Raw genomic sequence first — 27596 nt, 5'->3', positions numbered from 1 at the left:
CAAATTAAAAAGAAGACAAAAAAGTAAAAGAAATTCTTTTATAGAAATGAGGATGTTCCTGAATTTTTAATCTGGGAAATGGCATAAATTCAATTTATATTTTATAACAACAACTGGCCTTTCTTTCCCACCTTTCCTGTTCAGCTTCCACTAGTCCATGGCAGATGCCCAGAAAGCCAGCTAGGGAAGGCTCACCCCGCCACTCCCCCATGCCCCCACCACACTAAGGATCCCAGGCTTGCACGCTCCTGACACTTTCTGGAGTGTAAAGGGGGCCAGTTGGTTGGCAGTGTGTGTGGGAGGAGGTGCTGCGCTGATGTTCCATTTGGCAGAGATGATTTCTCCTTATGACTCATGGTGCACGGAGTCCACAATGATTCGGAAGGTCGTGAACATGTTTTAATTTTAAAATCAGAAGAAAAATATAATAATACTGGATAAATAATAATGATAATAATAATAATTGGGTGATTGTATATCCTATTTATAAACATGCAGTCATACATGTTAAAATTTAAAATTAAAATTTATTTTTTAAGGAAGTAAGTAGTTCACAAAGACGTATGTGACCATAGTGCAAAGAAGTCCTAACAGGCCCTGCCACTCAACCACTTGAGATTCTGCTTATGTCTACAGTTTGGCTCTTGAGCAGTTTGGTCACCTCTGGCACCAGCCCCTAACACAAGGACAGACCCCTAAGACAGATGCCAAAAGACAGTCGGAGAACAGACCACACACCTTTCCCCTACATCACCTTTAGTTTTCTCCTAACCCTTCTCTTTGCCTCCCAGGAACTGATGTTTTTCTCTTCCAGTTATTAAATAAAATCTCTTTACTTTACTGGTGGGAATGGAAGTTTATATATATTGGTACCACATAGGCAGATTTTGTGTGAATTTGAATTATGAAACTAAAATAGTAGGTGAAAAAAATATCAACACACTAAATTTAAGAGATCTTATCCAAGCCTGGAAAATAATCTGGTGTATTTACGCAATGAAATATTACTGAGCCATACAAAGGAATGTAATCTTGTCATTTGCAGCAGTATGAACCAGCCTGGAGGCCTTTATGTTGAGTGAAATAAGGCAGGAGCAGAAAAGTTAACTACCACGTTTTCCGACCATTTGTGGAAGTTAAGAAAGTCAATCTCACAGAAGAGGAGAACAGAGGTTACGAGGGGCTAAGAAGAGCAGGAGGAAAGAAGGGCTAGGAAAAGATTTGTTAAAAGATAAAAAATTGCAGCTAGACAGGCGGGAGAAGTTCTAATGTTCTATAGCACAGTAGGGTGACTGTAGCTGACATTAATGTGCAGTATATTTTTAAATAGCTAGTAGAAGGGATGTTGAATGTTCCTAACACAAAACATGTTTGATGGGATAGGTGTCCTAATTATCCTGCTGTGATCGCTATACATTGTACAAAACCCCACCACATACCCCATAAATATGTACATTATTATGTCAGTTTAGAAATTAAAAAAAAAAACCTAACATTCTCATGAAACACTTTCCACCGGAATCTTCCTACTCATGATGCTGTAAGCTTGCTTCAGCGTTCCACCACATCACAAAAAAATATTCTAAATTGCAGCTTTTAAAGCATTATTTGAAAGCTTAATCTCAGATAAAACCATTCTTTTTAGGTTTAAGGAGGAATTACTGCTTTATCTCTCCCTGACACATACGAGATGACTGAAGGCCACTTTTCCCGGCAGTTGTTGCATCTGTCGGGCCCCAGGCTGATCAACTTGCACACATCATGGCTTTCAATATTCACAACTCCCTGCAAAATGGTAATATCCTTAGCACCTCACCCTTATGAAAAGAAAAAAACAAAAAGTGAAGATTAGACATCTTAAGCCACTTGCCCTAGAATATGTAACCACCAAGTCACAAAGCTACTTTCTAACCCAGGCTGTTTAAAGTTTTGTTTTTTAACTCTAACATCCAATCCTCTGTGTGTGGCTGCTCAGAGTCAAGTGTGTGCCTTGCCTCCTCCTGCCACCATTTGTGCCCAGACACATCTACTCAAAGAAATGAACTCCCCTCTCCTCCCCAGTTGACACAAAGATACTCTGTAAATGGGAGCATTTCCTGATAGCTGGTGCACGAAAAAGAATCCTCACACCTGTAATCCTAGCACCCTGGGAGGCCGAGGCAGGTAGATTGCCTGAGCTCATGAGTTCAAGACCAGCCTGAGATAGAGCAAAAGCTCATCTCTAAAAAAATAGCCAGGAGTTGTGGCAGGTGTCTGTAGTCCCAGCTACGTGGGAGGCAGAGGCAAGAGGTTCACTTACGTCCAAGAGTTTGAGAGTTTTGACACATAGCACTCTACCGAGAGTGACATAGTGAGACTCTGTCTCAAAAAAAAAAAAAAGAATCCTTGCTGACTTATTCACTTTGGCCTCTGTGAATACAGAAATTTCAACTACAATTTTGTCCCTGGGACTGAACCATATCTGCCTTATTGTAGCATTACCTGAAAGTATTGTCAGCTCAGGAATTTAGATAAGGATCAAAGGAATCTCCACAGTATTTCATTAACCATTTAACTTAGGAATAATAAGTACCCAATAAGTACAAAATAAGTACACAATTCATTCAAGTAAATGGATTCAGTGCTTGCTAAAGCTATGCATGACCTCAAAGCCTAAACACTGGGCGGGTGTGAGCGGAAGGGGGAAACAGGTGGATGAACCACCTGTGGCTCTCGGCCTGAAAGCCCGCATGTTCAGTGGGGTCCTTACAGACCACAGTAACTTCTTGGCAAGTGCTCCTGCCGTGCAGGTAGGAGGTCCATCACTGCATCTGAATGCGCTGAATGTCATTCAGGCAGGGAGCAAGAGGCGTTCAAGTGTGTTGGAGAGAAGCCCAGAAGGCATGCTGTTTACCTTCTAGGAACATTTATTTTCTCCAAAACATATAACTTGAGTTAATAAAGTGGATTTAGATGTGAATAAAGGAAACTAGTTATGGCAATGGTATCACTGTGACTCTCCAGAAATAACTAATAGATTCATGCATATGACTTTTAGAACAAGGAAAAGAGTAGAGCAAAAATCATTGTTCCTATCGCATCGCTAGGAAGCATGGGTTTGAGCCAATGGCAAAGTAGGTATCTGCCTGAGGCTAGATCCTGAGGTTCCAGTAACTGATACTTTGATAAGTTCTTCATTTTTATTTTTTGCAGTTTTTGGCTGGGGCTGGGCTTGAACACGCCACCTTCCGTATATGGGGCTGACGCCCTATTCCTTTGAGCCACAGGTGCCACCCGTTTGATAAATTCTTTTAAAAAAAGACTAAGTTGGGCAGCGCCTGTGGCTCAAAGGAGTAGGGACCCCAGCCCCATATGCCAGAGGTAGTGGGTTCCAACCCAGGCCTGGCCAAAAATTGCAAAAAAAAAAGACTAAGTTCATTAGAATGACGGAGAGATGGAGATGTCTTAAATAATGCTCATTTACGTCATGTGAAATTATGAGACTTTCATTATAATCTCTGATGTGAAACCTGAAAATACTTTATAAGAAGAAAACCTCAATTGACTTTCTCAGCCAACTTCCGGCCCCATCACAAATCTCCCTTGAGAAAAGTTGTCTGCTGAGGTTGTGGGCTGTCACTGTGGACTCTCTCTCCGGCCCATGCTTAGTCTGGTGCCTTTGGGACACTTCCTGCAATATCCTCATCCACCAATTGTCCTTCGGGGTGACAGACACAGGCCAGGTATTTAAAAACACATAGAGGTGGGGGTGGGGAGGGGAGATGGCTTTCATTCAAAGAAAAAGTTCTTTGTTTGCTAGTTTGTTTTTAGAGACAGGTCTCACTCTGTCATCCTGGCTAGAAGGATGTAGTGTCATCATAGCTCACTGCAACCTAAACGTCTGGGCTCAAAGCGTCCTCCTGCCTCACCCTTTCACACAGCTGGACTACAGGTCCACCATGTAGTGGCCACCATGCCATGATTAGTTACTTTTCTCTTTCTTCCGTAGAGACGAGTCTTACTCCTGCTCAGGCTGGTCTCAAACTCCCAACCTACAGTGAACTTCCCACTTAGGCCTCCAAAAGTGTTAAGATGACAGGCATGAGCCACCATGTCCCACCTTAAAAAGTTATGATTCTCTTACAGATTAGATTTATTATCACTCAGTATCTACAGAAAAATACGAAGGTACTAAGTATTAAACAAGCCCGTAAGAAAAAGACAGAATTACTAAATACACTATATGATACTCATATATGTGCATTTCTCCGCTCAGCTTTTTTTTTTATTCTCCTTTGGTGCCAGTAAACATTACAGATTCTTTTCTCTCCAGGGATATTGAGATTCCCACTGTTTCTTATTCTCTACAAATTAGACCCGACACAGAGTCCAAAACAAGGTGAGGAAGCTGCAAGGAAAGGTTTTTGAATCTCACCGTGTCACTTTTTACGCTGCTATCTCTGTCTTCCCATAGTCTACTCAGTCTCTGCTTACAAAATGGCCATCCTCCAAAATCTGATTCCCAGCTTCATGATTTAAGTTTTACATATATGACCTTTGCTACCAACTATGTCATAGTATGTTCTTGAAGTCACAGTCACTGCCTTCTAAAGCAAGAAATAGAATTAAAAAAAGATAACAGTGGTTACCACAAAGAGGGGAAATACTGGGAAGACTAGCGTAGGGTCTCTACCTAATAGAAAATATTTTAAAGGTTTGTAGAGAGAAAAGTGCAGCAAAGGATTCTTGAGGAATAATTACTTTTAAAAAATGGATTAGAAGAATTGTACACATGATATGACTTGATAGAACAAATGCCATTCACATTAAGAAACATTTCCTATTTCTAAGTCTACTTTACTTGGTAAATATCACAAACAAAATAACAAAAATCTATTTGTTATTACTTTGTTAAAGTATAATTTACATAAATAAAATCCATACATTTTAGCATCATTTTGATGAGCTTTGAAAAAATATATATAGTACTGTGGAATCACTGTGCCATCACTGCATACAGTTACCTCCCGCCCCTTTGATATCAATCACTTCATTCTTCAGCTCCACGCAAGAGCATCCATTTATTACTAGTGAAGATGAACTTTCCATGTTTAGGAAATTCATACAAATGGAATCATAAGGTATGCACTTTCTGAGTCTGGTTCTTTTTGCTCGACATATTGTTTTTGAAATCCACCCATAGCATTGCACCTATCGGTAGTTCCTGAGGACTGGGTTAAATTCCATTTCATGAATAGCTCACAATCACTTATTCTCCACCTGTTGAGGGATAGTTGGGTTGTTTCTATTTTAAAGCTATTAAAAATAAAGCTGATATTAAAGTTTATGAGTAAGTCTTTGTGTTATATGTGCTCATTTCTGTTGGAAATTACCTACAAATGGAATTGCAGAATCATTTGATAAGTGCATGTTCCATTTTAACAAACAAGCTCTTTTTCAAAAAGCATCTCATTTTGCATTTCCACCAGTAGCGTTCGATAGTTTGTAACCCTCTACCCCCACAAACAAACACTTAATATTGGCAATCTTTTTAATGGTAGCCATTACATTGTGTATGTTGTGTTATCTCATTGTGGTTTAAATATCATTTCTCTGATAACTAATGTTAGATTGTATAAGTATTGGTCAACTATATACCATGTTGTGAAATGTCTTTTTCTAATTTCCAGTTGATTTGTTTATCTTATTATTATCAGAATTATTTGAAAACTCTGGATATAAGTTTTTTGTCAGATACATATATTTCAAATATTTTCTTCTCTTTATGGTTTGCCTTTTTCATTTCTTAAGAATATATTTTAAAGAAAAGAAAATTATAGTGTCGATTATTTTTTTATGGGTGGTGCTTTTACTTGTTTGCTTTCTAAGAAATCTTGGTCAATTCCAAATTTATATAGGTCTTATCTCATGCTTTCTTCTAGACTATTTTAGCTCTAGCTTCTTGTATTAAGATTTATAATCAATTTTACATCAATTAGTGGGTAGTGTAAGGTATTGTTTTAGGTTCACTTTTATATAGAGATATCCAGTTGTTCTAGAGTAATTTATTCAGATGATTATCTTTTCTCCAATGAATTATACTAATGATTTTGAAAACCCAATTGATCATGTATGTGCTATATATATGACCATAAAGGTCTATTTCTGGATTTTTCATTCTTTCCCATGTGTTCATCTTTACACACACAGACAACACATTATTGGGATTATTGTGGCTTGACAGTAAGCCTTGAAGTCAGGTACTTTGAGTCCTACAACACCCTTCATTTTTATTTTCCTTGCTTAGATCTAACTATATTTGCGGATCCTAGTTTTCCACACAAAATGTAGAATAAGTATTTCAATTTCTATAAAAATAACAGTAAAAAGCATATGGAGATGACACTAAAGTATGGAAGAATTTGAAAAGAATAAACATTAAAACAACATTGATTCTTCTAATCTATGAACATGGTATATTTCTCTATATTTTGTTTCATTTTCCTCAGCAATACTTTATGTTTTCAACGGACATCTTGCATATATTTTATTAAACTTATTCCTGTTTAGATGTCATTGGAAACAGGTTTTGTAGTTTCAATTTCAAATTTTTGTAGCTACTATACAAAAATGTGATTTAGTTTTCATACTAATTTTTAGAGTATACCATCGTTGTGACCTTAAATGAGTTTTCATGTAGATTCCTTAGGTTTAAACAAACAAACAAACAAAGAAAAACAACCATATGGCCTGTGAATAGAAATAGTTTCACTTTTCCTTTCCACTTTGCATTCATTTTAATTACTTTCTGTGTGTTTTTGCAGTGGTACACACCTCGCACTTCCAGTGTATTGGTGACTGTTATTTTTATCTTGCTTCCAATCTTAGAAGGGAAGTGTTTTATCAGTATATTGCCCACTTTGCTGAGCATTCCACATTTATAGTTTGTTACATTTGATATAGTGGCCTGTAATTATCAATTAAGTCAATTGACTAAAACATTGGCAATTTTCTGTCCCGATAGCCTATCATTATCCACAGATGGAGATTAAAATTTTCAACTATAATTATGGAGTATATTTCTGTTAGTTTTTTAATTTATAAATTTTGAAATTCTATTATTAGGTATGTGGGTATTTAAAACAGTTATGACTTCCCTATAAATTCCCCTTGTATTATCATTATTATTATTATTTTTTTATTGTTTGGAATTCATTCAGGGTACAATAAGCCAGGTTACACTGATTGCAATTGTTAGGCATGTCTTGCATGATTGCAAGAGGGACTTTGCCCCCTTGTATTATTATGGTCCTCCCTTAATTCTCATAGTTAGGTTAAGTCTTGAAGTCTACTTTTGTGAACAATATAGCTGATGGCAGCTTTCTTTTGCCTGGTGTTTGCAGGCTACGTATCCCCCATATCTTTTCAGCCTATTTGTGTCTTTGTATTTAGACTCTGCTTCTGGCAGGCAGCAGTGTGTATCTTGTAGATAGCTTGCTCTTTTTTTTTTTTTTAATTAACCCAGTCCTACCATTTCTCACAGCTAACTGGAATGCTAAGTTCACTTATGTTTAATGTAATCATTGGGTAATTGAGTTAAAGTCTGCCACCCTGCTCTTTGCTTTCTTTGTTCTTCCAATACTTCATTCATCTGTTGCTCCTTGCCTGTGGTATTTTGAGTAAATTCAAATAAATTTTCATGCCTATGAGGCACTACTTAAAAAAAAAACAACAATTTTTTGTATGGCTTAACTGTGCAACTTTAACTCACTGGTTCTATTTAGAGTCAATATTGTCCTTCTTAATATAGCCCATTCCATGCCTCCTGCTTCTCTGGGGTTCCTAGTCACTTCTCACTTCCCACTTCACAAGTGTGCTACATTACAATGGTGTAATTCAAGTTCATCCCATCACTTGTGCTATTTTTGTCTTATTTTAGTTTTAATCTGTTATAAACACTAATTTTCAATGTTATCATTTTATTCTTCACACCAGGGATTGATGGACAGACTTTATCATAAGGGGCCAGATAGTAAATATTTTAGGCTTAAGCCATAGGTTGCTGTTGCAAATACTCCCCTCTGCTGTTAGAGCAATAAAGAAACTGTAGACAATCCATAAACAAGTGGGGAAGGCTGTGTTCCAGTTGACTTTTATTTCAGAAACAGTCGGCTGGCTGCAGGCTGTAATTTGCTGACTGTTGTTTATACAGATGTTTATTAGAGAAATCGCAAGAAAGAAGGAATAAAGTTTATTTTTTTCTATCTTTACCCACATGTTTTCTATATATGAGCCTCTTTATTTCTTTTTAAAGATTCTGGTTTCCATTTGTAACCTTTCCCTTCAGTATAAAGATAATCCTTCACCATATTTTTGTGGTACAGTATTGTAGATTACCAATTCTCTAGTTTTATTTTTCAGAAACATATTTATTTGACGCTAATTTAAAAGTATGTTTTATTAGATAAGAAATTATGCACTGACAGTATTTTTAAGAGATATTTAAAGAAAGATCGAAAGAAAACGCTCCATTGTTTTTCAGTCTGCATTGCTTTTAATGAGAAAGGTAGTGATATATATATATCAGAATATTGTTTTTATTCTGGATCTTTTCTGGCACCGGACCCGCCATCGGCCTCCCGGACCTCTGGAAGAGCTGTGCTGCGACCCGCAATCAGCACCCTCCCAGACCCTGGTAAGAGCTTGGCTGGGACCCTCCCAGACCTCTGTAAGAGCTGTGCCCACCAGGAACCCGGTAAGAGCTGTGCTGGGACCCACTACCCCACCTGCCGGGCCTCCCAACTCCCTGACAAGGAACTCCAGGAGCCGGGCAACCCCACGTCCTCCCTCCTGTACCCTCCCTGCCTCCACACCGCCCACTGGTCTCGCCAAGGACTCTAGTAGCCGCATGCCCTCCGGAGTCCTCCCTGCCTCTGCGCAGAGCCCTTCTCCTAGCCAGAGACTGCTGGAGCCTTGGGTCCTCTGTGCCAAAGTCTCTAGGCACCAGGCACTCCCAGAATCAGGTGCACCACCCCCAGCCCTGTTGCTGGATCCGGGGGTGTCACATTCCGGAACTGCTCCCACAACCAGAACTCCCTGGCTGGGGTAGCCCCAGAAGAGCTACACAGGGTCACTCCCTACAAAGATCCAGCAACAATAGAGTGATCCCCCCGGGGTCTAATCTTGGAGAGACACCACTCCAACTCTTCGGACGGGCAGAGGCAACGGTGAAAAACAATCATGAGACGAAATCAAATAAAAAACTCTGCCAACATGAATAATCAGAGTAGATCAACTCCTCCAAGGAACAATGGGGCAGACACAGCACAAGATCCCATGCACAAACAAATAGCTGAGATGTCAGAAATCGAATTTAGAATCTGGATAGCAAATAAGATCGAATTAGAATTCCAAGCAGTAACCCAAAAGATGTCTCAAGAATTCAACAAATTCACAGACCAAATGACCAAAGATTTTGACACATTGAGATAAGAAGTAGCAGCCCTCAAAGATCTGAGAAACACAGTAGAACTCCTTAGTAACAGAATGGAGCAAGCAGAAGAAAGGATTTCTGACATTGAAGACAAAGCTTTCGAACGCTCCCAAACTCTCAGAGAGGAAGAGAAATGGAGGGAAAAAACAGATCACTCTCTCAGTCAGCTCTGGGATAATTCAAAGAAAATCAATATTTGTCTTATAGGGATGCCCGAAAGTGACAAAGTGGCTTCACAAGGCACAGAGTCTCTTCTCCATGAGATTATGAAAGAGAATTTTCCAGACATGCCAAGAGATTCTGAATTTCAGATAGCTGACAGTTTCAGAACTCCAGCACAACTCAACCTGAATAAGACATCCCCCAGACACATCATAATCAAGTTCACTAAAGTTAATATGAAGGAGAAAATTCTGAAAGCAGCCAGATGAAAGAAAACCATAACCTACAAGGGCAAGAATATTAGAATAACTGCACATCTCTCTGCTGAAACCTTTCAAGCTAGAAGAGGATGGTTGACTTTTAATCTCCTAAAACAAAATAACTTTCAACCCAGGATCCCGTACCCAGCTAAACTGAGTTTCATTTATGACGGAGAAATTAAATACTTCAATGACATTCACATGTTGAAGAAATTTGTCATAACTAAACCAGCTCTCCAGAATATTCTCAGACCTATCCTCCATAAAGACCAGAATAATTCTCCACCACAAAAGTAAACCCACCCAGAAAATTTTGATCAAATTCCAACTTCCACAGTCGCAAAAGGATTAAAATTGTCCACTGGACTCTCGAAAGGCTTATCAATATTCTCAATTAATGTGAATGGTTTAAATTGTCCTCTAAAGAGGCACAGGTTGGCTGACTGGATACAAAAACTCAAGCCAGATATCTGCTGCATACAAGAATCGCATCTTACATTAAAAGACAAATATAGACTCAAGGTGAAGGGATAGTCATCTATATTCCAGGCAAATAGAAAGCAGAAAAAAGCATGCTTTGCAATCCTATTCGCAGATGCAATAGGCTTTAAACCAACCAAAATAAGGAAGGATAAGGATGGACACTTCATATTTGTTAAAGGTAATACTCAATATGACGAGATTTCAATTATTAATATTTATGCACCCAACCAGAACGCACCTCAATTTATAAGAGAAACTCTCACAGACATGAGCAACTTGATTTCCTCCAGTTCCATAGTAGTTGGAGATTTTAACACCCCTTTAGCAGTGCTGGATAGATCCTCCAAAAAGAAGCTAAGCAAAGAAATCTTAGATTTAAACTTAACCATTTAGCATCTGGACTTAACAGACATCTATAGAACATTTCATCCCAACAAAACCGAATACACATTCTTCTCATCAGTGCATGGAACATACTTCAAAATCGACAACATCCTGGGCCACAAATATAACCTTAGCAAATGTAAAAGAATAGAAATTATTCCTTGCATCTTCTCAGACCATAATGGAATAAAAGTTGAACTCAATAACAACAGGAATCTGCATACCCATACAAGAACATGGAAGCTAAATAACCTTATGCTGAAGAATAGATGGGTTATAGACGAGATTAAGAAGGAAATCACCAAATTTTTGGAACAAAACAACAATGAAGACACAAATTATCAGAACCTCTGGGATACTGCAAAGGCAGTCCTAAGAGGGAAATTTATAGCACTGCAAGCCTTCCTCAAGAAAATAGAAAGAGAGGAAGTTAATAACTTAATGGGACATCTTGAGCAGCTGGAGAAGGAAGAACAGTCCAACCCAAAATCCAGCAGAAGAAAAGAAATAACCAAAATCAGAGCAGAATTAAATGAAATTGAAAACAAAAGAATTATACAACAGATCAATAAATCCAAAAGTTGGTTTTTTTAAAAGATCAATAAAATAGATAAACCTTTGGCCAACCTAACCAGGAAAAAAAAGAGTAAAATCTCTAATTTCATCAATTAGAAATGGTAAAGATGAAATAACAACAGACCCCTCAGAAATTAAAAAAATCCTTAACGAATATTACAAGAAACTTTACTCTCAGAAATATGAAAATCTGTACAAAATTGACCAACACTTGGAAGTACGTCACCTACTAAGACTTAGCCAGAATGAAGTGCAAATGTTGAATAAGCCTATATCAAGTTCTGAAATAGCGTCAACTATACAAAATCTCCCTAAAAAGAAAAGCCCAGGACCAGATGGCTTTACATCAGAATTCTACCAAAACTTTAAAGAAGAACTAGTACCTATATTACTAAACCTCTTCCAAAATATAGAAACATAAGGAATATTACCCAACACATTCCACGAAGCAAGCATCACCATGATCCCCAAGCCAGGGAAAGACCCAACAAGAAAAGAAAATTATAGACCAATATCACTAATGAATATTGATGCTAAAATACTCAATAAGATCCTAACAAACAGAATCCAACAACACATCAAAAAAAATTATACACCAGGACCAAGTGGGATTTATCCCAGGGTCTCAAGGCTGGTTCAATATACGTAAATCTATAAATGTAATTCAGCACATAAACAAACTGAAAAATAAAGACCATATGATTCTCTCAATTGATGCAGAAAAAGCTTTTGATAATATCCAGCATCCCTTCATGATCAGAACACTTAAGAAAATTGGTATAGGAGGGACATTTCTTAAACTAATAGAGGTCATCTACAGCAAACCCACAGCCAATATCGTATTAAATGGAGTTAAATTGAAATCATTTACACTTACATTAAGAACCAGGCAAGGTTGCCCATTGTCTCCATTGTTCTTTAACATTGTAATGGAAGTTTTAGCCATCACAATTAGGGAAGAAAAGGCAATCAAGGGTACACATATAGGGTCAGAAGAGACCAAACTTTCACTCTTTGCAGATGACATGATCGTATGTCTGGAAAACACTAGGGATTATACTACAGAACTTTTAGTAAAAGTGATCAAGGAATACAGCAATGTCTCAGGCTACAAAATCAACACCCATAAATCTGTAGCCTTTATATATACCAACAATAGCCAAGCCAAAAAAACAGTCGAGGACTCTATTCCTTTCACAGTAGTGCCAAAGAAGATGAAATATTTGGGAGTTTATCTAACAAAGGATGTGAAAGATCTCTATAAAGAGAACTATGAAACTTTAAGAAAAGTTAACAAATGGAAAAACATACCATGCTCATGGCTGGGAAGAATCAACATAGTTAAAATGTCTATACTACACAAAGCAATATATAATTTTAATGCAATTCCTATTAAAACTCCATAGTCATATTTTAAAGATCTTGAAAAATAATACTTTGTTTTATATGGAATCAGAAAAAACCTCGAATAGCCAAAACATTACTCAGCAATAAAAACACAGCAGGAGGAATCACGCTACCAGACCTGAGACTGTACTATAAATCCATAGTGATCAAAACAGCATGGTACTAGCACAAAAAACAGAGAAGTAGATGTCTGGAACAGAATAGAGAACCAAGAGTTGAATCTAGCTACTTACCATTATTTGATCTCTGAAAAGCCAATTGAAAACATTCAATGGGGAAAAGGTTCCCTATTTAACAAATGGTGCTGGGTGAACTTGCTGGCAACCTGTAGAAGATTGAAACTATGTCCACACCTTTCACCATTAACTAAGATAGATTCTCACCGGATAAAATATTTAAACTTAAGACATGAAACTATAAAAATACTTGAAGAAAGTGGAGGGAAAACTCTTGAAAGAATTGGCCTGGGTGAATATTTTATGAGGACGACTCCCCAGGCAATTGAAGCAGTATGAAAAATAACACTACTGGGACCTGATCAAACTAAAAAGCTTCTGCACAGCCAAGAACATAGTAAGTAAAGCAAGCAGACAGCCCTCAGAATGAGAAAAAATATTTGCAAGTTATGCCTCTGATAAAGGTTTAATAACCAGAATCCACAGAGAACTCAAATGTATTAGCAAGAAAAGAACTTGTGATCCCATCTCAGGGTGGGCAAAAGACTTGAAGAGAAATTTCTCTAAAGAAGACGGACACACGATCTACAGACACATGAATAAAGCTCATCATCCTTAATCATCAGAGAAATGCAAATCAAAACTACTTTGAGATATCACCTAACTCCAGTAAGAGTAGCCCACATAACAAAATCCCAAAACCAGAGACATTGGCATGGATGTGGAGAAAAGGGCACACTTCTACACTGCTGGTGGGAATGCACACTAATATGTTCCTTTTGGAAGGATGTTTGGAGAATATTAGAAATCTAAAAATAGACCTGCCATTCAATCCTATAATTCCTTTACAATACAAATGTATGTCTACATACAATAAGTAAGAAAATGCCGTGAAGGCTACTTTGAACGGTTTGATGAGAATATTTCAGATTGTATATGAAACCAGCACATTGTACCCCTTGATTGCACAAATGTACACAGCTATGATTTAACAATAAAAATAAATAAATTAATTAATTAAAAAAATAAATTTTATCTTTTCTTAGGTTTTCTACAAATAGATTACGGTATGTCCACCATAATCTATGGTGCAATTTTTTTTTTTTTGTACTGTATTTTACTTGCCTTGTGTAACATGATATGCTTGTATTTTGTATATTGGGGAGAAAAAGTCAGTTGTTTCTTCTAGATACACATTTTTCTGCCCCAGTCTTACTCTATTTTTTTAGAATTTCAATTATCTTTGTTTCAGACCATTTTATATTATCTCCCAGACTCTTAGATTTCTTTTTTAAAAATGATTCTCCCTTCTTTTTCTTTTAATCTGTCAGATTATATCAGCTCTTTCAAATGTCTTCAATTTCACTAGTCATTCTGCCTTTTCTAATATGATGTTTAATTCATCCAAGGAAATTTTCATTTCAATTATTGTATAGTATTAGATATCAGAATTTTCATTTGCTTCTTTTTTTAGAGTTTTCTTTATCTTCTGAAATTTCTTATTTCTTTGCTCATAAATGCTTCATTTTTCTTTAATATTTGAAAATGTCTTCCTTTAATACTTTTTAAGTATTTATAATAGCTATTTTATAGCTTTTGCTAAGTCCAACACTTGGGCTATCTGAATGTTTGTTTTTAATAAAATACTGTTATTCTTGATTATGGGTAAAATTTTCCTATTTTCATTATATGCCAGGTTATTTTTTATTTTTTAATGAATATCATGAATAATACAGATAAGTGGACTTTGCTCTCTTTTATTCTCTAAAGAGGGCTGATTTTTATAAGCAATCTGTTATTTGCTGACTACCTTAACCTGTTGTGTGCCAGATTTTTGCATTTTATTAGGCTGTGAAATTCATGGGTGTTTCTTAAACTCTTCTCACTTGGTGAGACTCAGCCTCCAGATTCTGCCTCCCCATGATCTTATCAGAATGCACTGTAAGCCTTGCTTAGTGTGTACCTTTACTCACAAACACGGTTCTTATTCTTACTGCTTAACCATTATAGTGCTTACTCAGGATGTTTAGAATTCTGACAGGTGTATCTCACCCTGCTGAGCTCAAATTCGAGCTTCCTACAGCAGTCCTTGATCTGTATTACTTTCCTGTCTCAACCCCATCGAGCCCACAGTGGTGAACTTCATCTTGTCCTTGTATAGCCTGTGTTTTAGGTATGGGGTCCGCATAAATTCCTATGACCCTTCTCTCTACAGCTCTTTCCTCTACAGTGCTCTGGCCTACACACAGAGTTTTTGTTGTGTCAAATTTTAATATGTATTTCCTCGGCTCAGCCAAAAATTCATGTTCTGCTTGGGTTCCAGTTCACTATGTTGGTTTGGGTAAATGGTCTCAGACAGGGAGCAAGACTGATAATGGGGCTAACGTTATGCCTTATAATCTTGCCCTGTTGATTTTCACTCCTGAAAACCGTCACCTCATAGAGTTTGTCCAATTTTCTGGTTGTTTCTAACAGAAAGAATGGTCCTGTTAATATTTCCCAGACAAATTTGAAGATTTTTGCAATGCTACATCATAATATTCAAAGGATTTTAAGGAAAATATGAGTTGTGCAATGCAAATATTTTAAAGATGTGGTTAACATATGTGGTTAAATAATTGATGTTGTTCAAAAGAGAATTTTTAAAAATCAGTATAAAATAACAATAATAATGTGCTGCAATACAGAAGAAGGGAGTCAAAAAGTAGACAAAAACTTTAGAACTGTAATTTAAGTGATGGTTTAAATTTGATTTGAATGAAAATTTAGACATAGGATTTAAACTTCCAAATTTTATTTCCTTCCTATAGTTTCATTCATTCTCTGCCTCATTTTCTCATTCAACAAGTATCTGTTAATAGTGTACGATGCACCAGGAGCTCTGACAGGCTTTGGTTGGGGGAGGTTCTAGACACTGAACTCAAAATAAAATTGTCTTATTGTCTGTTCTTTACACCAATACCACCAATCTTTATAGTAAAGATCTAAATTTGGTACATTCTTCTTTGTTTACTCACTGAAAATAATCCACTGATGTACATACACAAAAAACATTACCCTTTAAAAGGTTAATATACTTCTAAACGAATTAATGCATTTGCCTGTGAACTTATATTGCAGTGGAATTATGTTACCCATATACCAGCAAATAAAAGCCTAACAAGATGGAGTAAGACATAGCTGAGTAGTTCATGAGAAAAATCTTAATGGGACGAAATATTCATTCAGCAAAGGGACTGATGTTTTCTTCTAAGGAGCATGCATTAAAATGTGGAGACAGTCAGCAAGCTGCTATGTAATTTCCGAGTTTGATAATATTCTGAAGATTTAGTCTCTATAAAAGATAAAAAGAGACCTGAAGTGCAAGAAAGAGCCAGTCACACAAACACCTTCACAGAAGACTGTTCTAGAGCTGCAGTTTTCCTCTTTATCCCTAAACTCCTCCAACCACCTCCCACCCCAGGCTGGGGAGACCATGGGCAGTAGGGGGAAGGGCTGACTTCTGCTGTCCAGGACTCTGCCCTGACAGGTCACAGGAAAGATGGCAGACAGAGCCATCAACTGGAGTCCCAATACCAAATTATTATGAATACATTTTAAATGTTACTCCATTACAAAACAATGAGCTTAAATCTTTATTCATCTTTCCTTCTTTCCCATACCCCATTCTTTTCTTCTAGATTCATTCTTTTCTTTCTTTTTTTTTTTAATTATTAAATCATACCTGTGTACCTTAATGTGATCACGGGGAACCATACACTGGTTGTATAGACCGTTTGACACATTTTCATCACACTGGTTAACATAGCCTTCCTGGCACTTTCTTAGTTATTGTGTTAAGACATTTATATTCTACATTTCTTACTGGATTTTAATAACCAAAAATTTTTTATAAAATATTCTTTGTGATATCAATTTCTGAAATAGGGAAGTTGTGTCCCTGTTTTCAGGGGGACACATTTTATGTGTCAATCTTTATTGTGTGCTCACAATTAAATGTACATTTGTCTGCAGGCACATTTCTCTGTCCAAGACTTCTCTTTAATATTTTAATTTTTATAATAAATATTTTGCGAATATTACTCCATTATCTTTCTGCAGGTAAAGATGCAGGAAACTGGATGCCAATGTAATTCTAAATCCCGAATATTATAAATTATCTGCTGCATCTTTGTAGACACTTGTTAAATATTTTCCCTCCTTGACGTTCCTAAACAGTATGAAAATTTATTAGAGAATATAGACTTTCCCCCCTACCTCAATCGATCGTTTCTGTTACTCTATGGACCCCTTCCTCCAGGCCTAGCTATTTTTCTTTCTAATTCAAAAGAAAGTAGTATTTTTAAAAATTTATCTTTATTTCTTCACTTGATCTTTTATTTCCTTCTGAGATTTCCGGTAAGCAGATATTTACACTATGGATTCTGCCCTTCACATCTCTTAAAATTTCCCTTCTTATCTGCGTCCTCTAAGAGAAGAGTTCCTCACCCAGGTCTTCTAGCCTGGGCCACGTATATTCTATAGATCTAATCTAGTAATCCAGCTCTTTATTTCACCAATTTAATTGCGAGGACACAATAAAGATTTATACCCACAATTATTTTTATGCCCATTATCACCAACTGTTGTTTTTTTTTTTTGTCAATGCTATTTTTCCTTCTTTGTATTTCTTATATTGTTCCTGCTTTCCTTGAAGATGAAATTTTGTGTATTTACAAATCTTAACTCTGTTTCTTATTACTCCTATCTAACGTGGAATAGATTATTCAATTGTCTTCTTTCTTTCGTAACAGTGTTGCACCTGATCTTCCATCTTTGTTCCTGTACCCCAAGATGCCTTGTCTAGGATTGCTGATCAGACGAAAGATATCCTAGGCCCCCCGTTTTTGTTCCTCAGGCAAAAGTAAAGGATGTTTCAGGACAGAGAGATTCTGGTTGCAGAGGGAACAAAAAATTGGGGAACCTCTGTAAATTGACCACCCACTGACTACAACAAGCTGGACAACATACAGAGGTGGTCACCATAAGGAACTAGACCTACTATACTGATACATGCACTTTACTTTCTGCCTATGAGAACTAGGTCAAACTAACGACGTGCTCAATGTAGGGAAGTGGTCAACTATAAAGATTCTACTATGTATTAATGTGCAATTTGATCTAAATGGAGGTAGTAAACACCGGAGTTTGTCTCCTTATATTGCTGAAATAATCAAAATAGCCAACTTTATCTCTATCTCCACTTGAATTAAAATAAACTTCTGTGTAATTTTATAGGCATGTGCCCTATTTTAACTATTAAAAGACTTGCCTTAAAAATAACTGAATAAAAACTCTATCTACAGCAGTACAACTGTTTCGTATTCCACTGATTTACAAAATGTTTTCCTTCTTAAAGTGACATAGGCCTGAGATTTCTTGGTCATATATTTAGAAATGTAAATGTTCGAAATCTTACCTGTAACAAGAAAGCTGCATCTCCCAGCTCCAGCTTCATTTATGATGCTACAATTATAAACACCATAGTTTTCATTGGAAAGACTCTTCACTGGATACTCTGTGTACTCTTGAGAGTCAAACTGACCCGTCCGTAATAATTTATTGCCCAAACGCCACTCATAGGTCAGCACCCGTATAGGGTAGGCTCTCAGCACTCTGCAGCTCATAGTGACGCTTCTGTCCTGTCCTTGACGGATCTCCAGAAATGCAGGTTCCACGGCAGGGGGATCTGCAGAAAAGAAACGTTACAACAGATGAAAGGTATGACTTGCAGGAAGGCAAAGGCTGTTCTTATAATGAGAAGCTATTTGTGAGAACACAGGCAGCACTGGGGAAGGACTATAACAGGTGGGTGGAGAATATATTTAGACCCCCAACATTTCAGCTTGTGTTAGAAAATGTGATGCCCTGAGTGTGGGCAGTGAATGAGCCTCACTGCTTCACAAAAGCATTTGCCGGTAAAACTAGCAGAATTAATCTTTTTTCTTCCTAGCTGCTTATTAGGAAAAACTGCCATGACTGTGTTCATTTATCCCACCAGCAGCCAAATGACGTTCTGTATATGAAATGTGGAGAGAAGCTGGAGTTCCAAACTACTGTGAGAATTTGAAAAGACCATGCTGTTGATTCCAGTCAGCGAATTCTAATTATTCCCACATGAGGTTTAGTCCTTGGGGTTCTGGGTACCTATTACTTAATAAAGTAGGTAGCACAATTATATAAATTAATTTTCTAAATTATTTGGTCTAAATCTTCTTTGGCTTCAAGTCACAATATCCACGTGTAAACTTTAAAAACACTTTCCCATTTATTTTTCATAATATTGGTCTATGTTCCCATTGCCAGTAGGTTGACTGGCTCTTCTTACTTCTTTCAGCAAATATTTTTAAATTACTTTATTAATTCTAATATTAATTATTTTTTGACTCATTCTTTTTGGGGGGTTTGGGCTTCTTTCTTAGAAACGGTAAGAATTTTTTAAAATGTACAAGAAGATGATTCCTACGTTCATTTTCTTCATGGTTTATCACAGAAGGCAGCCATTTAAAAAGCTAAAGTACAGGGTGGCGCCTGTGGCTCAGTCGGTGAGGTGCCGGCCCCATATACCGAGGGTGGCGGGTTCAAACCTGGCCCTGACTGAACTGCAACTGAAAAATAGCTGGGCGTTGTGGCGGGCGCCTGTAGTCCCAGCTACTCGGGAGGCTGAGGCAAGAGAATTGCTTAAGCCCAGGAGTTGGAGGTTGCTGTGAGCTGTGTGATGCCCTGGTACTCTACCGAGGGCCATAAAGTGAGACTCTGTCTCTACCAAAAAAAAAAAAAAAAAAGCTAAATTACAAAACTGAAGCATGATAAATAATTTCAGGGCAGCAATAAACAGAAGAGAGTGACAGTGTGAGGACTGAATAGACGAGGCATCTCAAGAAAGGTCACACTTGAGCTGTGTATTCCAGGAGATGGTCAGAGGGTATGCAGTCAGAGAGAGGATTCCAGGGAGAATGCCAGGTATATGCAAAGGTAAGGTGAAGCTGGAGAGGAGAAAGTGTTCAGAGAAACACAGATGGGTTAGCCTATGGGGTTAGCATACTGGGTTACTGTACTGGGTTAGTATACTGGGTTTAGTGTACTGAGTTAGCATACTGGGTTAGCATACTGGGTTAGTATAATGGGTTAGCATACTGGGTTAGCATACTGTGTTAGCATAGGGGTTAGCATACTGGGTTAGTATACTGATGAACAAGAGCCCCTGAGGGCTTGGGGTAAAAAGGAAGTAAGATGAAGGAGAGGCAGAGACTCCATTCATAGATACTTAACTGTCATGCTGTGGAGTTTGAATTTAACCCTGATAATATGTGGGAGGTCTTTTTAAAATTTTAAATAAAGAATTTATATGTTTAAATTAATTTTTGTAACAGGTAGGAGACACATAAAGCACAGAGTAAAGACACAAGTTATAGAATAAAATGACATCATTGACAAAAGACTGACCAAAGGTGAGGTCAGCAGGACCAGCAATGATGCCTTAGGGAAGGGCGCAGATAACGATGGACAAGTTGTGATTTTGTGCACCGGAGAATCACGTACCTGGTAGCAAAGTGTTTCTTCATTACAAAACATATGGGCTATGTTTTATTATCTTTTTGCTTTTGATGTTTTGCTTAACTAGATTATGATCTGAGAAAATAATCCATGTGTTTTTTTTTTTTTTTTTTTTTTTTTTTTTTGTAGAGACAGAGTCTCACTGTACCGCCCTCGGGTAGAGTGCCGTGGCGTCACACGGCTCACAGCAACCTCTTAACTCTTGGGCTTACGCGATTCTCTTGCCTCAGCCTCCCGAGCAGCTGGGACTACAAGCGCCCGCCACAACGCCCGGCTATTTTTTGGTTGCAGTTTGGCCGGGGCTGGGTTTGAACCCGCCACCCTCGGCATATGGGGCTGGCGCCCTACTCACTGAGCCACAGGCGCCGCCCAATCCATGTGTTTTTAATCCCCTGAATGAGCTGACACTTGCCGTATGGGACACATGATAGATTTTAATCTCTTGAACGAGCTGACACTGCTGTATGGGACACACGACAGATTTCTGTCCTGTGTGTGTTTGTGAAGAAGGAAGACTCTAGAGTTTGGGAGCATGACATGTGTCAAGTCTAATAGTTGAGGTGCCCTCATTGTCCATATGGTTCTTCCTTTATTTATCTTTTTCCCTACTTATTCTAGTTGGATTAATTTAGGAGAGTCTATGAAACCTTCCTAAAAGTGGCTTAGTTTTTTTAACTCTTCTTATAGTCCTACCTCCTTTTTGCTTCAGCTAATTTGAGTCTATGCTACCAATACTAAATATATATCAATTTAAAATTGCTTTATGTTGTTCATAAATTAAAGTTTTCATCACCATAAACTAATATCTTTTACCACTAGTTTATGGCTTATTTTTTAAAAATCTGTTTCATGTACTATTATTATAACTATACTGGCATTCATTTAGTATTTGCATGCTGAATTTTTCCATTCTTTTATTCTTACATTTTAGTATCCTTTATTTTACAAGCATCTCTTTTCAATAGCATGTGCTTATGTTCTAATTTTTCAAGAATCTGACAAACTTATTATTTAACTCAGAGCACACAGTACTTTATTCATTCACATTACCGCAACTACTTATTTTATAATTCTATTTCATTTCATTTTGGAATACATTTACTATACCTTCTTATTTTGTACTTTCTATTTGTTTTCTATTCTTTCATATTGATGTATTACATTATTATTCCAACCATTTTCTTATTGCTGGTCGAGTATTTACTCACGGTTTCTATTATTTTGATTGTCATAAAGTTTGCAACATGTGCACTCAAGTTATCCAAAAACATTGATCAATACCCTCACCTTATTGAACAAAACACCCATCCAAGAAAAATTTACTCATTTTATTCTCATCCTAACATGTATTTAAAAGAAATTTATTACATATTATCATTTCATACCTGCACTATTTTAAAAAACATTGATATATGTTAGGTTACTTACACATCATTTCTTCTTTCCTTATAAACTTTCCACCAGTGATCACTTTCCTTGTATTTAAACTCTTTGTTTGGAATTCTCTCCATATATTTTTAGTGAACTCTCTGACAGTTATTTTCTAAAAAATGCATTTTAGCTTATAGAGCTGCAAACCAAGAGCTCTTAACCCTATGACCAAAGATTAAAATTCTCCATAGGATGCCATAGTCACTTGGTAATGCTGTGTTTTCCTGGGGAGATATAAGACTTAGCCATTCATAATCATAGGACAGTAATCCATGAATAATGATGTGGGAAAGTAAATAAGTGTATCAAAGTTAATAAATAAATAAATATACATTTTATCCTCATTATTAAAAGATTTTTTTGTACATACAGTTATAAGGTGGTAGTTTTTTATTTTAAGTACATCATTACATAATTCCTCTGTCTTCAGATGGCCATTGTCAGTGTAGAAAGGTCAGCTCAAAGTCTCACATTGTGAAGCGAATGCCTTTTTTTCCTCCACCTACTTTCAAAATCTTTTTGTTTTTAATTTTCTACGGCTTCAATATGTTTTTAAGTATGGGAGTCTTTTTACTTATAGGTTTGATATTTGCTGAGCTTCTTATATTTGTTGATTTAAATTTTGTGTCTTTTATCTTGGGAAATTTGGGGAAATTCTTATCATAGGCTCATCGAACAATGTCTCTGTTCCCTTCTCTACATCCTTACTTGATAATACTTTTCATTCTGTCTTCCATGTCTTTCAACCTGTCTTTCAGACTTTCTGGAAGTTTTTGCTGTTTTTCTGTACTACATTATAAATACATTCTTCTGATCTGATTCAGTCATTAATTATGTCTTCAATTTTGCTTAATATGCTAAACATTCATTGTCTTTTTAAAATTTCAATAGTGTAGTTTTAATATGTAAATTTTCTGTGTGGTTCATTTTTATATTATACAGATTTTGTTCATTTATATTAAAATAACTGGTTGAGAAGTCTATTGTCAGAATATCTCACCACATATATATTGAAGGGTGATGACTCTGAAGATACAAATAAAATTATTCTTGTTGACGTTGAATATTTAGTGCTAGATATTGTGTGAAGATATTCATCTAGTTATCTTTTCAGGATAATTAACTTTTTTTAATAGAAGAAGAGAATGAACAACAGAGAAATTAAGCAAAATCACCCAGCTAAGAAATACCAGAATATATATGAGTGTATGTAAACAAGGTATTAGTTTTCTGGAGGTAAAAGTGTAAACTTTAAAAGTAATTAAAAATTCAATAAGCATAAATCCATTAAAACACATGCTTAAAATAATTCTGAGTTTAGCATTTTCTTCTCTTGTACCTACTGATTCAAAATGTCTGGGAAGATTTCCAAACAGGGGGTAGTTCTAATGTTTAAGTCCATATAGAGATGTCTATCTTATTATTTGAAAAAAAAATAGTGCATGAAAACCTCAGATTATAGGAAAAATGTGTTAGTACTGTATATTCCTTAATAAGGTTATCAAAAATTAGTTCATATGCTATTTTTGACATTCTGTATGTTCAATTTGCTTTTGTTTCTTGAAAACAATCACCAGTGAGCACTAGTAGGCAAAACAGTACCTTTGATTTTAAAAATAAAAAAAGATGTTTACATACATAATAAAATTTTTATTTATTTTTTTTTTTGGCCGGGGCTAGGTTTGATCCTGCCACCTCCGGCATATGGGACTGGCGCCCTACTCCTTGAGCCACAGGCACCACCCATAATAAAATTTTTAAAACTAATATTAAAAATATTAATATAACATATTTTTAAATTGTTGAGGTAGTTGGGACCATAGACATTCTGCATGTGTTACAGATGCTCAGTCATAGCGAAAGGAAGAGAATCCCTGCTTCTTGCGAGTGTTTCTTGTAGGAATGATCCCAATTTAATCCCAAGAGGAGCACAGCTAAATATGCATACATTACAGTGTCATTTTTCCTAAAGCCATTTCTTCCCAAGTTAAAAGATGGCTGGGTAAAACACTGTCTTCTGCTCTTCTCTAGGATTAAAGGAAGCTGGGAAAATTTTGCTCTTTACCATTAACAAATCCAGTATTTACAGGAGAAAATCTAGGAGGTGGAGTATTAAGTCAGTGAATTAAATTATGCCATTCTACAACAAAACGAGTTAAACTGCTACAATTACTGCAGGAAAATCTCCCCAGGAACACATGGAGGGTTACATGTTGTCCATAGGGGACATGGGAGGTCAGCACCCCCCCATACACGCTCTACCAGCCTCTCCTGGTTTGGCTGCTCCTGAGTTGCATCCTTTACAGTAACCCCCCCATCCTGTTATCCATGGGGGATACAGTCCACAAGCCCCAGTGGAAGCCACAGCTTGGAAATATTACTGAACTCTCTCCATGCTATGTTTTGTCCTATATACATGTACCTATGATAAAGTTTCATTTATAAATTAGATACATTCCATGTGTAGTGATTAAAACATCACACATACTCCATAAATATACATAAGTATGACAAGTAAATGTATATATACATAAGTATGTATAAGTAAATATACATAAGTGCCCTTAATTAATTAAATATAAAATATTCTAAAAAATGAGTCACACAAAATGTGGTTTCTCAAAAAACTGTAATATTTCTGGCCCACAGTTGCAACTGAGTAACTGAAACTGGGGAAAGTGAAGGATACTGTATAATAAACCAGGAAATGTAATTTCAAGGTTTTCTTATGTTCTGTGAGTTTTTCTGGTAAGTTATCAAATCTGAGGTAGAAGGAGTTGTCATGGGAACCTCTGTATCTGTAACTGGTAGGTTAGAAGTCTGAGTGGCAGCCTGGGATTTGACATCTGAAATGGGGACCAACGTGCAAGACTGAGTCCTTTAACTTGTGGAACCTGTGATAATTTGGGGCAGGTATTGTGGGATCTGAACTGAATTGTTAAACACCAATTGACGTAGAAGAATTGAAAAATTGATGTGGAAAACACACCAGGTATTTGGTGCCAGAAGGTTTAAAATAGGTCAAATTTTCTCAGTAGAGAAGGACATGAAAACTGATGTACTTGGAAAAGATACTGGAAAGTATGTGGGATCTAGCTAATATAATAAAATTAAAAAATTGGAAAAAGAAAAAAGCTAGGCATAATTCATGCTTATAATTCTAGCATTCTGGGAGGCCTAGGTGGGTGGATTGCCTGAGCTCAGGAGTTTAAGACCAGCCTGAGCAAGGATGAGACCCTGTCTCTAGTAAAAATAGTGAAAATGAGCTGGGCATCAGGGCAGGTGCCTGTAGTCCCAGCTACTCTGGAGGCTGAGGCAGGAGGATGGCTTGAACCCAGCGATTAGGGATTGCTGTGAGCTAGGCTGATGCCACTGCACTCTAGCCTAGGTGACAGAGTGAGACTCTATCTCACAAACCAACAAACAAACCAAATGAAATAAAATAAAGTAAAATAAAATAAAATGCTAAGATTTTTAAGGCTAATCTAGTTAGCATGACTGTGCTAGCACATTTCACATACTTATTACCACATTTAATCTTTACAACTTTGCAAAGTATTATATTTATCTCCATTTTACTGACTTTTACAGAGAAGAAAAGTCAATCTGAGAAGGCACATTCTCAAGCAACCCACACATTTCAGGTAACAGACTGTATTCAAGTCAAGTGACATCAGCACCCCAAACCATACAAGTAGAAAGGATGTGGGAGAAACACTGGTTGACCTTGGGGTTGGTGATGTCTTTCTGGGTGAAACAAAGGCATGATCTGTGACAGATATAATTTATAAGCCGGACTTCATTACAATTAAGATCTTCTGTCCTGAAAAAAACTCTTTCGAGAAAATGAAAAAGTTTTTTCATTTTGATGAAAATAATGATTTTTGATGATTGAGATATCATGCTCAAGATCTGAGATGTAGCACTTAGTGAGGGAGCAGAAGGGCTGGAAGAAAGCAACCTTCAAAGCCTCAACCCCTTCCGTCTTTTATATTCATCAAGGTAAGGAATATTTCAGAAACTTTATAAATAGCAAGCATCAGTTCAATAAAATTGTCCTCTTAATTAACTCTGAACCAAAAAGCCCAATTAAGCAGAACCACCATCTCAGAAAATGAACTGGGAAGATCCATAATTTGTGCTCATGTTTGATTTACAACACAGAGAAAATGAAATATAACAGAATACATTTTACAATAAGTTTTTAATTCTGCCTATAGACTATGATGTCATGTAACCATCCTTGAGTTTGGGAAATTCATTCATGCTGTAAAATTCCAGTGTTACAATTAGTTCCGGTTAAACAGAAATGAAAACAGAATGATTATTTTAAGCATCAACTTAGGATAGGCCTTGAGACTAACCAAACTAGGGACACCATCTAATTCACACTCTTATACAACAGAAGATAAATACACATAACAGTGGGCAAATATACATTCAACAGCAATAGGAGCTTACCAGTGATCACAGAATTAATTCTTGAAAAGTTGAAAGAAGAGCATAAATTTTGTATTCAGTTTTATGTTCAGGAGATGATGATTTTCTTGTGAGAAGTATTTCCCAAAAGAATGCACAGTTGGCAATGATATTAAAAATGAATCAAGAAAGTCTATTAAAAAGGTGTGGTTCTGACACAGAAAATTAAATTTTGGATAAATTAAAATAAGGCTTGTAAAATTTTGTGGTGACTTAGATACATAAGGTGAACAATCTCAAGATGCAGGAATAGGACTTGTGTTTTTATAAATGTGAACCGGGGCTGCTTCTAGCCCACACAGTTCCTCTTGGGGTTCTTTAGAAAAACAAGATGAGCCCTTGGGGATAAGAAAGTGAAGTTAGAGAAGGCGGAGCTAGAGGAAATGTTTTAGGTAAGCGTAGTTGGGCCAAGAGAAAGGAAACAAGAAAAGGGCAGTGCTCCGTGGAGTAGAACTCCGGCACTATGAGGAGTGCGAGAGGCGAGGCATAGCAAAGAGAGGCTGAACTGTTCCTTGGGGCTGATAAAGACAGGAGGGGAGAAGAGATTAAGATTGTGGATGCAGACGGAGGATTCCGGGAACACGTTGGAGTACGAAGCACCTCGCGGCTCTCTCCTCACCTAGACATTCACGCTTTCAAAACCTGTCTGATGTAACTACTGTGTGTTGTAATTCTAGCATTGATTGAAGGCTTGCAACTTCCAGGGGAAGGCTTGGACAGTCAATTACAGTTAATGTTGGCCAATTTCAGCAATTAGCATAGACAGTAGTAGCCACATGTGCCCCACTCCCAGGCCCTTGGCAGGCAGCTGCCCACATGTTTCTAAAGCAGCCCGTGCCGTCTATGGTAGCCAAGGCAAGCAAAAAGACCCTGCTCTCCAAATATTGGGATCTGTGCTCTGCTTACTGATTGCTGCTTCTGGCCACAGAGGAGTGCAGAAGCGGGGTCACTGTTACTGCATGGCTCCCAGTTGTTTCAAGCCCCTTCTCTGCTAGCTAAAGTGACTTCCAAAGGGTTAAAGAACAGGCTTCCACTCTACCCCTTCATTATTTTCTTTTCCTCTTTTTTTAGGGAGCCAGACGTTAAAGACAAGGCTGCTAGAAGCACCTGCATGTATGGAGAAAGTTAGAAAGTGACCACACACCTTCAGGGAAAGGTACCATTCAGAAG

At 37.0% G+C, this 27596-nt stretch overlaps 1 protein-coding gene across 3 annotated transcripts in view; it reads right to left on the bottom strand.

The window, feature by feature from the left end:
• The window catches only part of MDGA2 (MAM domain containing glycosylphosphatidylinositol anchor 2), an 838509-nt gene that overhangs the window by 161303 nt on the left and 649610 nt on the right, over positions 1–27596 (bottom strand). For all 3 annotated transcript variants that reach the window (XM_053595463.1, XM_053595464.1, XM_053595465.1), the window contains one exon: positions 18379–18648. In XM_053595463.1, coding sequence (XP_053451438.1) covers positions 18379–18648 — 270 coding nt within the window. The remainder of the gene's footprint in view (positions 1–18378; positions 18649–27596) is intronic.

Source organism: Nycticebus coucang, chromosome 6, assembly GCF_027406575.1.
Source record: "Nycticebus coucang isolate mNycCou1 chromosome 6, mNycCou1.pri, whole genome shotgun sequence".
NCBI lineage: Eukaryota > Metazoa > Chordata > Mammalia > Primates > Lorisidae > Nycticebus > Nycticebus coucang.
This window is presented reverse-complemented; position numbering and strand designations above follow the sequence as displayed.